The sequence below is a fragment of the Coregonus lavaretus genome (genome assembly GCF_964263955.1).
Source record: "Coregonus lavaretus genome assembly, contig: HAP1_SCAFFOLD_1153, whole genome shotgun sequence".
NCBI lineage: Eukaryota > Metazoa > Chordata > Actinopteri > Salmoniformes > Salmonidae > Coregonus > Coregonus lavaretus.
In genome coordinates this window covers 43,688-60,000 of record NW_028160659.1, presented here as the reverse complement: position 1 = coordinate 60,000, position 16,313 = coordinate 43,688, and the positions used below count along the sequence as shown (strand labels likewise).

Genomic DNA, 16,313 nt, shown 5'->3' with positions numbered 1-16,313 from the left:
CTGATGGGTCATGTTACCATGGAGACCCTAGCCTGGCCTGATGGGTCATGTTACCATGGAGACCCTAGCCTGGCCTGACGGGGTAATGTTAACATGGAGACCCTAGCCTGGCCTGATGGGTCATGTTACCATGGAGACCCTAGCCTGGCCTGACGGGGTAATGTTAACATGGAGACCCTAGCCTGGCCTGATGGGTCATGTTAACATGGAGACTCTAGTCTGGCCTGATGGGTCATGTTACCATGGAGACCCTAGCCTGGCCTGATGGGTCATGTTAACCTGGAGACCCTAGCCTGGCCTGATGGGTCATGTTACCATGGAGACCCTAGCCTGGCCTGATGGGTCATGTTACCATGGAGACCCTAGCCTGGCCTGATGGGTCATGTTAACGTGGAGACCCTAGCCTGGCCTGATGGGTCATGTTACCATGGAGACCCTAGCCTGGCCTGACGGGTCATGTTAACATGGAGACCCTAGCCTGGCCTGATGGGTCATGTTACCATGGAGACCCTAGCCTGGCCTGATGGGTCATGTTAACGTGGAGACCCTAGCCTGGCCTGATGGGTCATGTTAACGTGGAGACCCTAGCCTGGCCTGATGGGTCATGTTACCATGGAGACCCTAGCCTGGCCTGATGGGTCATGTTACCATGGAGACCCTAGCATAGCCACAGGAAATAGTTTGGGGGTGCTGCGATTTCTTGCTGGGGGGGTGCAGAAAAATACAATTGCCCGCGCTGAAGACGTCTATATCGGTCCGCTAACACAGGACTAGTAAAGGCCCAGTGTGCATTTTTTTTAAACTAAATGGATTTGAGTGTTAACCAGCATTTGTAACTTGAGTCTGATAATTATCTGTACAAAACAGTTCATCTGATAATACTTATGGAATATAAAAATTATTGCTCGATAGGTTTTCCAGTTGCTTGAAATACTTTGCAAATGCAACTTTCTATGTGAAAACAGAAACTATCTTTTCATTCATTCCTTTTCCATAGCCGCGCTTATCCAGAGCAACTTACAGTAGTGAGTGCATACATTTCCATACTTTTTCATACTGTTCCCCTGTGGGAATCGAACCCACAACTCTAGCATTGCAAGCACCATGCTCTACCAACTGAGCCACATCATCACAACACATCACCACAAACCACTTGATGTCTCAATGTACTCAATTACTGTATTGTGCATTGTTTTTATTCATGGTAATGGAAAGTCTACAGGTACAAACCTAGGTGACCAGCATATGTATAATACAGTAATGTACATTTACATTAAGTGGTTTGTAAGGATGGTAAATTAAAACTGCACAGAAAGTGGTTGTTTTCTATTTTATTATTTGATGTGGATGTTTTGTGTCTTTGCCCATAACTTTGCACCTTTCCTCTGACACATTGGTGCGGCTGGCTTCGGGTTAAGTGAGCTGTGCGGCTTGGCAGGGTCGTGTTTCGGAGGACACGTGGCTCTCGACCTTTGCCTCTCCCGAGTCCATAGGGGAGTTGCAGCGATGGGACAAGACTGTAACTACCAATTGGATATCATGAAAAAAGGGGTAACATTTTTTTTAAGAATGACAATCGCAGAGAAAGGGACAGGGCAACAACTCTTACAATTCCAACTATTGAATCCTGGAAGATACTGTTCTTAATTATACAACTACGAGAGATGCGGAAAAAAATGATTTGCCCTCGCCACAGACATCTACAGTGCCTTCGGAAAGTATTCCGAACCCTTGACTTTTTCCACATTTTTTTACGTTACAGCCTTATTCTAAAATTGATTAAATAAATGTTTTTCCAAAGTGAAACAGGTTTTTATAAATTTTTGCAAATTCAGAAAAAATACAAAACAGAAATACCTTATTTACATTAGTATACAGACCCATGCTTTTGGGCTCCCGAGTGGCGCATGGTCTAAGGCACTGCATCTCAGTGCTTGAGGCGCCACTACAGACCCCCTGGTGCGATTCCAGGCTGTATCACAACCGGCCGTGATTGGGAGTCCCATAGGGCGGTGCACAATTGGCCCAGCGTCGTCCGGGTTTGGCCGGTGTAGGCCGTCATTGTAAATAAGAATTTGTTCTTAACTGACTTGCCTAGTTAAATAAAGGTAAAATAAAAAAATGCTATGAGACTCGAAATTGAGCTCAGGTGCATCCTGTTTCCATTGATCATCCTTGATATGTTTCTACAACTTTATTGGAGTCCACCTGTGGTCAATTCAATTGATTGAACATGATTTGGAAAGGCACACACCTGTCTATATAGGGTCCCAAAGTTGACAGTGCATGTCAGAGCATAAACCAAGCCATGAGGTCGAAGGAATTGTCCGTAGAGCTCCGAGACAGGATTGTGTCGAGGCACAGATCTGGGGAAGGGTAAAAAAAATTCTGCTTTGTCATTATGGGGTATTTTGTGTAGATTGATGAGGGGAAAAAACAATTTAATCAATTTTAGAAAAAGGCTGTAACGTAACAAAATATGGAAAACGTCAATGGGTCTGAATACAATCAGTTGTGTTGTGACAAGGTAGGGGTGGTATACAGAAGATAGCCCTATTTGGTAAAAGACCAAGTCCATATTATTATTATTATACTACTAAAGGACACCAATAAGAAGAAGAGACTTGCTTGGGCCAAGAAACACGAGCAATGGACATTAGACCGGTGGAAATCTGTCCTTTGGTCTGGAGTCCAAATTGGAGATTTTTGGTTCCAACCGTCGTGTCTTTGTGAGATGCAGTGTAGGTGAACGGATGATCTCTGCATGTGTAGTTCCCACCGTGAAGCATGGAGGAGGAGGTGTGATGGTGTGGGGGTGCTTTGCTGGTGACACTGTCTGTGATTTATTTAGAATTCAAGGCACACTTAACCAGCATGGCTACCACAGCATTCTGCAGCGATATGCCATCCCATCTGGTTTGGGCATAGTGCGATTATCATTTGTTTTTCAACAGGACAACAACCCAACACACCTCCAGGCTGTTTAAGTGCTATTTGACCAAGAAGGAGAGTGATGGAGTACTGCATCAGATGACCTGGCCTCCACAATCACCCGACCTCAACCCAATTGAGATGGTTTGGGATGAGTTGGACCGCAGAGTGAAGGAAAAGCAGCCAACAAGTGCTCAGCATATGTGGGAACTCCTTCAAGACTGTTGGAAAAGCATTCCAGGTGAAGCTGGTTGAGAGAATGCCAAGAGTGTGCAAAGCTGTCATCAAGGCAAAGGGTGGCTACTTTGAAGAATCTCAAATATAAAATATATTTTGATTTGTTTAACACTTCACTAGGTGTTAATTTACCTTCCTCCCCCCGCTCTCTCCCCCTCGCTCTCTGGTCTCCAACCACCTCATACTGAGTCTCCACTAGTAGTTAATTTCCCTTGGCCTGGCCTGGGCCTGTCTTCTATCTGTCTGACAGTCCATTTGCAGTAGCCAGTCAAAAAAGTGATAAACAGTACCTCCCTTTCTCTTCCACTCCCTCTTTCTCTCTCTTTCACTCTCTCCTTTTCTCTATTTTCTCTGTCTCTCTCTCTGTATCGCCCTCCCCCTCTTTCTCTCTTCCTCTTTCGCAACCTCTCCGTCTCTCTCTCTTTCTCTCTGTTCTCTCCCTCTGGTCTCTCCCTCTGGTCTCTCTCTCTGTTGTCTCCCTCTGGTCTCTCCCTCTGGTCTCTCCCTCTGGTCTCTCCCTCTGGTCTCTCTCTCTGTTCTCTCCCTCTGGTCTCTCCCTCTGGTCTCTCCCTCTGGTCTCTCCCTCTGGTCTCTCCCTCTGGTCTCTCTCTCTGTTCTCTCCCTCTGGTCTCTCTCTCTGGTCTCTCCCTCTGGTCTCTCTCTGATCTCTCTATCTCCCTCTGTCTCCCTCTCTCTCTCTCTCTCTCTCTCTCTCTCTCTCTGGTCTCCCCCCTCTCTCTCTCTAGGTTCACCAGCCCCACCTCAGTAGTGCTGACTGCCTGCTTTCCAGCCGCCCAGGCTGCCTTTTCCCAGCATGCTCTCTGTCAGAGGCTTATGTAACAGTGTTACCCCAGGAGCTGTGTGCTGTGTGTTGTGTGCTCTGCCTGGGCAGCACACTACAGCCCCACACTACAATACACTATACTGCTACTACAGTCCCTAGTAGAAATACTCTGCAGTACTGTACACACTGTAAACACTGTGCTCTGCAAATGTGATCTAAGCTTCTGGGTGAGAAATGTACTTTTCCATCACACGTTTTCCCACTTAATCAACAAGGGCAATTCAATTGACAATCAGGAGAGAGGGGAGAATGAGTTGAAACTTCATGGGATAGAATGGAACGGAAGTGAATATGTGCATATGGGCACTGCTGACTAATGCAGATCTATGTGTTTAATAAAGAACAAAGCTTTGGGAGACAATGGGCTCCTCCTGTCCCTGTTCCAGAGAAGCTAGCCGTGTGCTGTTTGAGATGACCAGAGGGATTTCTCTGTGAATGGGCCTGATGTCCTGTTCCTGTCATATCAGCAGCAGAACAGGCTCCAGATACCATCTCATACGTCAGTACTGAGCAGAGAGCTGCTCTCTCTCTGCCTCAGCCAGCTACTGACATTCAGCCAGCTAGCTCACAGAACGCAGGCCGTTACACCTCTCATACAACAGAAACCACTACCCAACCACAACACAACCTCCCAACCATAGGTCTCTGCTGTACACAACCACTACGTAACCAATACACACCCACTATTCAACCAATGGTTTCAGCTGATACCATCTCCCACGTCAATGCTTCACTCCCTCAGCCTTCTACTGACACTAAGCCTCCTGAGTGGCGCAGTGGTCTAAGGCACTGCATCACTGTGCCACTAGAGATCCTGGTTCGAATTCAGGCTCTGTCGCAGCCGGCCGCGACTGGGAGACTCATGGGCGGTGCACAATTGGCCCAGCGTCGTCCAGGGTAGGGGAGGGAATGGCCGGCAGGGATGTAGCTCAGTTGATAGAGCATGGCGTTTGCAACGCCAGGGTTGTGGGTTCGATTCCCACGGGGGGCCAGTATAAAAAAATTTAAAAAATCTATTCACTAACTGTAAGTCGCTCTGGATAAGAGCGTCTGCTAAATGACTAAAATGTAATCTAAACTAAGCAAGCTAGCAGGTAGCCTAGTGGTTAAGAGCATTGGGCCAGTAACTGAAATGTCGCTGGTTTGAATCCCCGGGCCTACTAGGTGAAACATCTTTCGATGTACCCTTGAGCAAGGCACTTAACCCTAATTGCTCCTGTAAGTCTCTCTGGATAAGAGCATCTGTTAAATGTCTAGAATGTAGCTAGTTCACAGAACAACACAGCCTATAACACGCCTCAGTAGACCTTATATATGTGACATATAACTGAACTGCACTATCCCAATGAGGGCTGAATCAGATCAGGTCTAAAGAGGCATGCACCGTGAATGTAACCACAAAGTTTGCTTTCAGTGTGTTAGGAAAGGTTTCAAATTCAACAGATACTCTGAAGCAAAGTGGCATTAAAGGGATGGTGAGTGCCAAAGAGAAAGGCAGTTCAGACTGAGACAGAATAAAATGTAGTGGGAGAGATAAGTGGAAATATTAACTGATTATGACAAACCACATTGCCATGTTTGGTCTAACTCTAACCAGACTCCAGTATATCTGTACAATCCTATCCTAGCCTCACCAAAACGCATTGTTCCTTTAATTAACATTCTGTATTCCTTTGGCGTGCATTCTGCTTTACAGAGTCAAGCATCCCCCTCCCCCCCTCCTGCTCTCTCTCCCCCCCCCCCCCTCCCCCCCTTTTCTCTCTCTCCCTCCCCTGGGGGCGTGGTGGGGGATGGGAGACTGTGCTGATGGGAGAATCTGCTCTTCACATGGTAAAGAGAGAGAGAGAGAGTGCGTGTCTACATTGTCCAGTGGGATACTTTGGAGCAATGCACACACCTCTTCGCCTCACCACACAACCATATAGGTCTCTGCTGTACACAACCACTACACAACTTCTACACAACCACAACACAACCATTACACTCCCCACTACACAATCACTACACAACCATGTTGGTCACTGCTGTACACAAACACTACGCAACCATAGGTTTCTGCTGTAATAAATCACTATACAACCACTACATAACCACTACACAACCTCTACAACCACAGGCTTCTGCTGTACAGCCAGGGGAGGAGCCTGCTCTGGTTCCTGGAGCTGTGTGCTCATGCCCTCTGTGAACTCCATTAACCACAATGCAGTTCTGCCTCTATGAGATGAATGGACTGGGCTGGGGAAATCAATGACATTGTTATACTAAAATGGTGAGTGAAAAGAAAGCCAATTCTTGGTCAAACCTATTCCTAAGCCATCCACCCCCACCCCCACCCCTCGCCCCCTTTACCTACCACACACACACACACGTACACACATGCACACATACACACACACTTTGTGAGGAAGCACAGGGTTTAGCCAGCATGCTTTTTCCTCACATCGAGTGGTAACTCTGACATTACTGACCTATAGAATTATCAGGACCTGTGTGTTGATGGGAAATATTTCTAGTAACATGAGGAGTATGTAGAGAAGGAAGAGCAAGAGAGGTAAAAGGTTGAGTCATGCAGGATGTCTAGGCTAGTCTTAGAAGGCTATCATTATGGTCAACATGCTGGCATTCATTCATCATTAACAACTCTGGACAGACAGGATACATGGACCCTGCCATACAAGTCCCTCTGGAGTAAACTACAGTACATGCAGAGGGGGTGGGGACCGGGACATCCTCTATGGCCCTGCTCTTTAGACAAGATGGAGCAGGGGGGGGGGGGGGGGGACCCGGACAGGGCCATGGTGGCAGACGTCTTAGCCCCAGAATAGCACTATCTCAGTGGGAGTCCCTCACATGAACCAGCCACTGTAATTAGGGCTGTCAGTGGAGGCCCCTGGTGAGCCCTGGGACACGGGTAATGAGTCAGCCTACAAGACGAGGACCGGAGGAGGGGGGAGTGACTGCAGAGACAGGGTCTCCTCCACCGTGGGGCACCATGGGGCACCAGGTCACTCTCTGGAGGAAGTGGACCCCCAGGTCTCCTCTGGGCCTTCTGGGTTACCCCAACCAGAGCTCCTGATCCTGGGCTGCAGATCTGTGGATCCTCCCTGTGGCCCTGGGTCTCTGCATCCCAGGGTGTTTGGGTGAGGAGGGGTCCCGGATCTGTCATTACAGTAACAGTCAGAGGTTCAGTGAAGCATGGGGAGCTGACCGACTGCTGCAGCAGGCATACAGCTAGCTGGCTACAGTCTGTTTGAAGTGCCAGTGGACCTGGAGCGATGGATGCTTGGTTAATTGGAGTAGTGTGCACTGCGTTTAATCATTCCATATTGCATCACGTCACCTAGTATTGGTGCTGTTCGTTAACTAAACTCACAGTACATGTATGGATGTTTCTTTGAACAAATCAGAGCTATAGAACGTCTTATGGCTGCTATAGAGACTACATCGGATTGGAAACAAAAAGTGGAATAAGTCGAGCTACTGTATTGTAAGGATAGGAGATTAATATGGGGAAACAACCAATCGATATCAGAGGGACATAAAATTGACCAAGCACTAGAACCCTCAAACTCAAATCTAGACCTCGAAGCCAGTTCCACTCCTTTTTTTATTTGTTCCCCTCGAATCAGAGACTGATTTAGACCTGGGATAACAGGTGGGTGCAATTAATTATCAGGTATAACAGAAAAACAGCAGGCTCCGGACCTCGTAGGGTAAGAGTTGAATACCCTTCCATTACAACTTGAACATTTGACTGGCTATTTAGTGTAACTGGTACATTGTCTAAAAATATCAAGATTATGCAAGTGACTGTTTCTCTAAATACCACATCTCACTCACCCTTCAAACAATAACAAACAATATTGTGTTAATTGTTATGGAGCAAAAATGATAGAGTTCAGACACACAGGCTCTGGGAAGTCAATGGGTTCTCCTGCATTCATGTCATTATGTATTGACATGCATTTCAGCAGCATAGTCATTCTTAAAGAGGAAATTCTTACGGGGGGCTATTTCATTTGAAAACTGTTGGGATTTATAGCAGTTGTGATACAGTATGTAGTAATATGTAGACAGATGAGGAACAACACACACACACACACACACACATGCTAGTATGTAGAAGTGGGGAAGACTGAATAATGACATGGGAGTCAGCAGTAGCAGCAGCAGTATTCTCCCTGCATTCCTCTGAATTGTCTGCCATTGTCTTGGTAGCAGGGACAGGGACTTGGCAAGCCCTACACACCTGGAGGCTTCTCTTTCTCTCTCTTTCTCTCACTCTCTCTCTCTCTCAATTCAATTCAATTCAATTTCAATTTCAATTCAATTTTAGGGCTTTATTGGCATGGGAAACGTGTGTTAACATTGCCAAAGCAAGTGAAGTAGATAGTAAACAAAAGTGAAATAAACAATAAATATTAACAGTAAACATTACACTCAGAAGTTTCAAAAGAATAAAGACATTTCAAATGTCATATTATGTATATATACAGTGTTGTAACAATGTGCAAATAGTTAAAGTACAAATGGGAAAATAAATAAACATAAATATGGGTTGTATTTACAATGGTGTTTGTTCTTCACTGGTTGCCCTTTTCTTGTGGCAACAGGTCACAAATCTTGCAGCTGTGATGGCACACTGTGGTTTTTCACCCAGTAGATAAGGGAGTTTATCAAAATTGGGTTTGTTTTCGAATTCTTTGTGGATCGCTGTAATCTGAGGGAAATATGTGTCTCTAATATGGTCATACATTTGGCAGGAGGTTAGGAAGTGCAGCTCAGTTTCCACCTCATTTTGTGGGCAGTGTGCACATAGCCTGTCTTCTCTTGAGAGCCAGGTCTGCCTACGGCGGCCTTTCTCAATAGCAAGGCTATGCTCACTGAGTCTGTACATAGTCAAAGCTTTCCTTAAGTTTGGGTCAGTCACAGTGGTCAAGTATTCTGCCACTGTGTACTCTCTGTTTAGGGCCAAATAGCATTCTAGTTTGCTCTGTTTTTTTGTTTGTTCTTTCCAATGTGTCAAGTAATTCTCTTTTTGTTTTCTCATGATTTGGTTGGGTCTAGTTGTGTTGTTGTTGTTGTTGTCCTGGGGCTGTGTGGGGTCTGTTTGTGTTTGTGAACAGAGCCCCAGGACAAGCTTACTTAGGGGACTCTTCTCCAAGTTCATCTCTCTGTAGGTGATGGCTTTGTTATGGAAGGTTTGGGAATCGCTTCCTTTTAAGTGGTTATAGAATTTAACGGCTCTTTTCTGGATTTTGATAATTAGCGGGTATTGGCCTAATTCTTGCCTGCATGCATTATTTGGTGTTTTACGTTGTACACGGAGGATGTTTTTGCAGAATTCTGCATGCAGAGTCTCAATTTGGTGTTTGTCCCATTTTGTGAATTCTTGGTTGGTGAGCGGACCCCAGACCTCAGAACCATAAAGGGCAATGGGTTCTATAACTGATTCAAGTATTTTTAGCCAGATCCTAATTGGTATGTCAAATTTTATGTTCCTTTTGATGGCATAGAAGGCCCTTCTTGCCTTGTCTCTCAGATTGTTCACAGCTTTGTGGAAGTTACCTGTGGCGCTGATGTTTAGGCCGAGGTATGTATAGTTTTTTGTGTGCTCTAGGGCAACGGTGTCTAGATGGAATTTGTATTTGTGGTCCTGGCAACTGGACCTTCTTTGGAACACCATTATTTTTGTCTTACTGAGATTTACTGTCAGGGCCCAGGTCTGACAGAATCTGTGCAGAAGATCTAGGTGCTGCTGTAGGCCCTCCTTGGTTGGTGACAGAAGCACCAGATCGTCAGCAAACAGAAGACATTTGACTTCAGATTCTAGTAGGGTGAGGCCGGGTGCTGCAGACTGTTCTAGTGCCCTCGCCAATTCGTTGATATATATGTTGAAGAGGGTGGGGCTTAAACTGCATCCCTGTCTCACCCCACGGCCCTGTGGAAAGAAATGTGTGTGTTTTTTGCCAATTTTAACCGCACACTTGTTGTTTGTGTACATGGATTTTATAATGTCGTATGTTTTTCCCCCAACCCCACTTTCCATCAATTTGTATAGCAGACCCTCATGTCAAATTGAGTCAAAAGCTTTTTTGAAATCAACAAAGCATGAGAAGACTTTGCCTTTGTTTTGGTTTGTTTGTTTGTCAATTAGGGTGTGCAGGGTGAATACGTGGTCTGTCGTCTCTCTCTCTCTGTCTGTCTCTCCCTGTCTCTCTCTGTCTCTCTTTGTCTCTCTAACGTTCTCTCTCTCTCTATCTCAGGATTCCCTGTATTACATTACAGGTTGCCTATCAAATGGCACCCTATTCCCTATATAGTGTACTAGTTTTGGCCTGAGCCTTATTCTATTCCCTATATAGTGCACTACTTGTGTCCGTAGCAAAGCTTAAGAGGTTCCTGTCTCATGTTAGGTGATACAGGATATAAACACACCATATCAAATAGCCCCTAAAACCTACACTGTTTTTAACATGTGACATGTCTGGTGACAACACTTGTTGACAAACAGCCCAGACCATAATACTAACATAAGTAAGTGCTGTGAGGCTGACATATACCCTGTGTGCATCCCAGTTGGCACCCTTTCCAATATAGTGCACTACTTTTGATCAGAGCCCTATGGACTATATAGGGAATAGGGTGCCATTTGGGACACAACCCTCCTTTGTTCACCTCTGCTAATGAGATAAGGCTCTGGGTAACTGAAGCATTTAGAGGGAAAGAGGGGGAGGAGGGAGGGATAGAGGGGGAAGAAGGGGGAGGCCACACAGGGAACATGGCAGGGTGATCATACATCTGCATTTAGTCCCTTAGCTACACTCTTATCCAGAGTGACTTACTTACAATAAGTGCATTCACCTATTGTAGGTAAAACAACCATATATCATGATCATTTGAAGTAAAACCACTCTCTGCAAAATCAGTGGAATATGGAATGATACATATTTCTGCATTAGCCACAAAAGGTCAGTTTGTCTCAGCCCACCACCCCAGTCTGTGTGTGTCTTAAAATAATGAACTTTAGAGACAGTGACTGAGTGACCATGTCGCCTGTAAGGTAGACTAGCATTCCTGCTGCACACACTCAGTTAGTCGAGCTATGCTAGGCTGTGACAACACTGGCAGCCTGCATGGCTGTGAGTGACTAAAGCTGACAATCGCTTTAGAGAGAGAGAGAGAGAGAGAGAGAGAGAGAGAGAGAGAGAGAGAGAGAGAGAGAGAGAGAGAGAGAGAGAGAGAGAGAGAGAGAGAGAGAGAGAGAGAGAGAGAGAGAGAGAGAGAGAGAGAGAGAGAGAGAGAGAGAGAGAGAGAGAGAGAAAGAAATACAAAAAGCACTCAGCGATGGGAAAAACAGCCAGGGATGATTCACACGCAGGCAGCAGCACAAACTGAGGTGGCCTGCCAGCCATTATCTTGGAGTCTGTGAGTCATATTTACCACAGTATTGCTCCACTAGGTGACTTCCTCCCCAGTCCCCATCAGATCAAACCCAACAGTTAATATTTACCAGATGACGGAAAACATCAGCATTGAATGGCCCTAAAAAGCCTGACACACGACGTCACAGTCTCTGAATGTGGCACCAAATGGCACTCTATTTCCTATTGAGTGCACTACTTTTGAGCAGGGCCCATATGGTAAAGTAATGCATTATAAAGGAAATTTGCCATTTGGGACTAAGAAAAGGCCTGACATCTGGAATCCAAAAGGCTCTTTGGAAAAACCTGCATGTTGACCCTTGAACCACTGTGCAGATCCACAAGTGAACTCCTAGAAACCTGCCTGTGATACAACATATCCTCATATCTATTCAAATTCCAGAGATTTAAGGAGAGGAAAGTTGATGAAAAAAATACAGTAGTCTTAATATAATCCCAAAACCCCAGTAAAACAGAGGACCATTTGAGACTTTTCCACAAAAAATTAAGAAAGTTACAGTCTATGTAAACAGAACCATTAAAGTTTCATGAGGATAATACAGTATCTGCAGGAAGTGACAACATAGAGATAACTGTGTTCAATATTTACTAGTACACTAAAAGCGTTGTCAAAAGCATGTCAATCATTTGGCACACAAAGCTTAGCCTATGAATAGCAATTAATGATCTATCTACACGCGTAAACGTCAACCGCAGAGAACTGTGCTGCTGCTCTATGCATAGAACTGGACAGCGCCGTGGTGCTGAAATTTTCGGCGGCACACACAGGAGAGTGAACGTTTCCGTTTCGATAGCACTGATGCAGTGTAGTCTGACAGATAGGCTAACGTTGAAAATCATTATACAGGATATATCTAATTATTTCTTCACACACCTTTGTTTAATCGTTGTCGTGTAATATGTACGTGATTGAAAAGGAAGTGGTATGATTTGATGCGAAGATGGCGCCCGTTGCTAAACCAACCCAAAGCCAACAGAGTGAGAAGGCCGCTTAATAACCTAGGATTCAAATGCATTGCTAACTGTCGAAAGACATAGGCTACTGAAGCATATTCAGTCGACTCAAATATCTTTCTCCCTGCTCATATTATCTGAACATTCATTTGGAGAACAGATAAAATGCATAGCCAATATGCTGCCTTATTGTAAAAGCTATTTCTAGAGGCAATGATAATATAAATATCATATCTTCTCTCCACTCAGAACGAGTAGCCCATTAGAACAGGCAATACGCGCAGGACATAGGCTACGTAACCCTGCAATGTGATCAGCTCCAGCTCGCGACAACCAGTTACAACAGGGTTACCCCAACCCAGCACTGCACGAGCACAGCTGACGCGACAGCTAGCGCTCGTTGTCCCCACACTGACTCTCTCTCTTTCTCCACTCTCTCTCTCTCACACGTTCGAATGATAGCGAATCATAATGGCTTACTTTAGCATTGACTGTTCCTTCTCCTCTTCCTTTTTCTGTCGGTCCATGACGCCCAGGATGATCTTCCTCTCATCCTCGGTGAGGTGGCTGAGGTCCGGCAGGTCGGGTAGGGCTCCAGCCGGCGGGGGAGCGCCTGGGCCCCGGGGTTCGAGTGGAGCTGACATGGCTACACACAATTGCTAAAATATATATATATATATATATATATATATATATATATATATATATATATATATATATATATATTTAAACAAATACCAACATTGAGTGATAGAATGGATATACTTGATATTAATAGAAAATTGCCAAATTGCTCAATCAGTTTGCTGCTCTCTAATATTAGGCTGCAATATTCCATTGATGTGGTTCTTGTATTAATCATCATAACCACTAGCATAGGCTACCCTAATGCAAGACATTTCGGTTGGATTGTTCACACATATCCTCACGCATGCCGTTATATTTGGGCTTTAAGAATAAGACACAATGTGTCAAAATGTTCCTTTTTACGAGGAATGCAGACATGCTTTCTATATAGCCTCAATTTCCACCCAATACATTAACGTTATCTGATGGGGATTCAACGGTTCAGGTATAGCAGGCTGCTACAGCTCATAATAAATACAGAGAAATGAATCCGTGAGGACAACAAGACACATATCCAACAGAATCATCGCCTAATTCTCACACAAACTCCCCAATTCCAGTAGTTTATGAGATATACACAGGAGATGGTGGATAGAGGCCCTTTGCTTTTATATAACCAAAATATACGGTCTTCTGGAACCAAGCATTCCAAACACAATTATCATACTCCATTCAAGGATGGATTGTGGAGAAATAGAATAGAGCTCTTGCCTTTTATTTTGCAATCATGTTAAATCCTGTCTAACCCATCGCGGTCATCCTTTAGAATGGCTTTGCTCGCATGCTGAAATAAAGACGTCGCCTCTTTCCTTGTTTGTTTGTTTTTCTTTCGAGTCCTTGCGCCACGCTCTCACTTTCCTCCAGGTTTATAATTCTTGGAGATTTCTTAAATGCACAAAAATGGATGCAATGAAAAAATCCGGATAGGAAGAGTAGGCGGAGCGATGGAGACGCGTAGAACAAAGCTGAGCGTGAGCGGCTCCATGACAAAGGAAGGGGAGAGGGGCGCTTGTCGACGTTTTTTCATTGACATCAGGCATTTGCAAAACACGGACTGGAAATCCTTTGCAGCTGGACCAGATTATAAAAACCATAGGCCTGTTAAAGAGCATTTTCTGAAGAAACGTGATGTGAAATGTAAAGCGAAAGTTAAAAGCTTCATCAGCACACGGCAACACGGGCACACTAGAAATGTGCATTTCAGCACCATGTCGCTGTCCAGTTTGCTATGTGGTGGAACAGCATATTGTGGATCAGTACAAATTCTCTTCAGATAGGATTGCCTCTCCAACTGGAGGTATGAGTAGTGTTATACTGCATTCCTATTCCTAATTTGGTAACACTTTAGGCTACTTTTAACCATCCAGGTATAATTATATATATTTTTGATTTGGCCTAGAAAAAAGCTAGCACCAACACAATCCATGTATTGCATTGAATTATCAGCTGCTTCTTGTGACACTACTTCTTAACTTTTTGGTCCTATCATGTCAAACACCCCTCTTATCCCCTCTCACCCCATCCCAAGTCCCAGCCCTAACCCCTCATCCCAAGTCCCAGCCCTAACCCCTCATCCCAAGTCCCAGCCCTAACCCCTCATCCCAAGTCCCAGCCCTAACCCCTCATCCCAAGTCCCAGCCATAACCCCTCATCCCAAGGCCCAGTCCTAACCCCTCATCTCAAGGCCCAGCCCTAACCCCTCATCCCAAGTCCCAGCCCTAACCCCTCATCCCAAGTCCCAGCCATAACCCCTCATCCCAAGGCCCAGTCCTAACCCCTCATCTCAAGGCCCAGCCCTAACCCCTCATCCCAAGGCCCAGCCCTAACCCCTCATCACAAGGCCAAGTCCTAACCCCTCATCCCAAGGCCCAGTCCTAACCCCTCATCCCAAGGCCCAGCCCTAACCCCTCATCCCAAGGCCAAGTCCTAACCCCTCATCCCAAGGCCCAGCCCTAACCCCTCATCCCAAGGCCCAGCCCTAACCCCTCATCACAAGGCCAAGTCCTAACCCCTCATCCCAAGGCCCAGCCCTAACCCCTCATCACAAGGCCCAGCCCCTAACCCCTCATCACAAGGCCCAGTCCTAACCCCCCCCCCCCCCTTCCAAAACCGTGCTCATGATCCAGGTTTGATAGGATTATGAAATAAGGCGTGAGCATCATAGCTAAATCCTGCAGTGATAAAGTGGATAGAACACTATACCTCATTAAGCCTGTAAGTCCATTAGCATCAATACACTGAACCCAACACAAGATCATCCACTTTGAGTCAGAATGCCGAGAAATCATTGAACACCAAAACACTGATAAAAGTGTGTTCATTGTTCATTGTTACCATAGCTACTGACTTACTTAGTCCTCTTCGTCTCTCGGGTGGGACATAAGGCTGCAACAATCTTCTGCAATCAGTCTCTGTCTTTGGCCACAGCTTGTGCTATCCCATGAGAGACCCATCACTTCAAGCTCAGCCACCACTATCCGTCGCTATGTCGTTTTTGGCCTGCCTCGCTTGCTCTTTCCAGTTGGTGTCCACATGAAGGCACCTTTGGGGATCCTTTCTGGTGGGATACTTAGCACGTGTCCCAGCCAACGAAACCTGCATCAATACAGTGACCCCTATAGAGATCATCCACCTTGAGTCACAATGCCAAGAAATCATTGGTACAAAATGAACCCAAAGACATTGGTAAAAGTCAGTCTAATTTTGTGTTTGTCTGCCCTGCAACAAATGTATATCAATTACAATACAGACCTCCTTGGTCACTGGAACTCAGGCATATTAAAATAACAATTCAGAAACAAATCAACCTTGTTACCATCATTAGTGCCAGACCCATATATCAGTTGACTATTTTTAGGATTTTACTGCTATAATGCATCCGTCGTTATACCACCTATATGATAAACAAAACACAAATCATGCTAATCTGAGCACCTTGGATGTTAATTTTATATTTTTATTTTCTAATGTAAGAAACAAGCATTCAAAAGTATCGTTGTATAGTATAACTGTTTATTTTGCGCTCAATTTGTGCAGAAAACAGACTTCATCCCACATAGGAAACATCTCCACTTCGCTGATCCTCAACACTGGGGCCCCACAAGGGTGCGTGCTCAGCCCCCTCCTGTACTCCCTGTTCACCCATGACTGCGTGGCCAAGCACACCTCCAACCCAATCATCAAGTTTGCAGACGACACAACAGTAGTAGACTTGATTACCAACAATGACGAGACCGCCTACAGGGAGGTGGTGAGGGCTCTGGGAGTGTGGTGCC

General features: G+C 45.3%; 1 protein-coding gene across 1 annotated transcript in view; it reads right to left on the bottom strand.

Annotated features, from left to right (window-relative positions):
- The window catches only part of LOC311121597 (regulating synaptic membrane exocytosis protein 2-like), a gene marked incomplete at both ends in the record, with an annotated part of 109,248 nt that extends 96,193 nt beyond the window's left edge, over positions 1–13,055 (bottom strand). The window contains 1 exon segment of the mRNA XM_084196062.1: positions 12,892–13,055. Coding sequence (XP_084052188.1) covers positions 12,892–13,055 — 164 coding nt within the window.
- Positions 13,056–16,313: the final 3,258 nt, after the last annotated feature.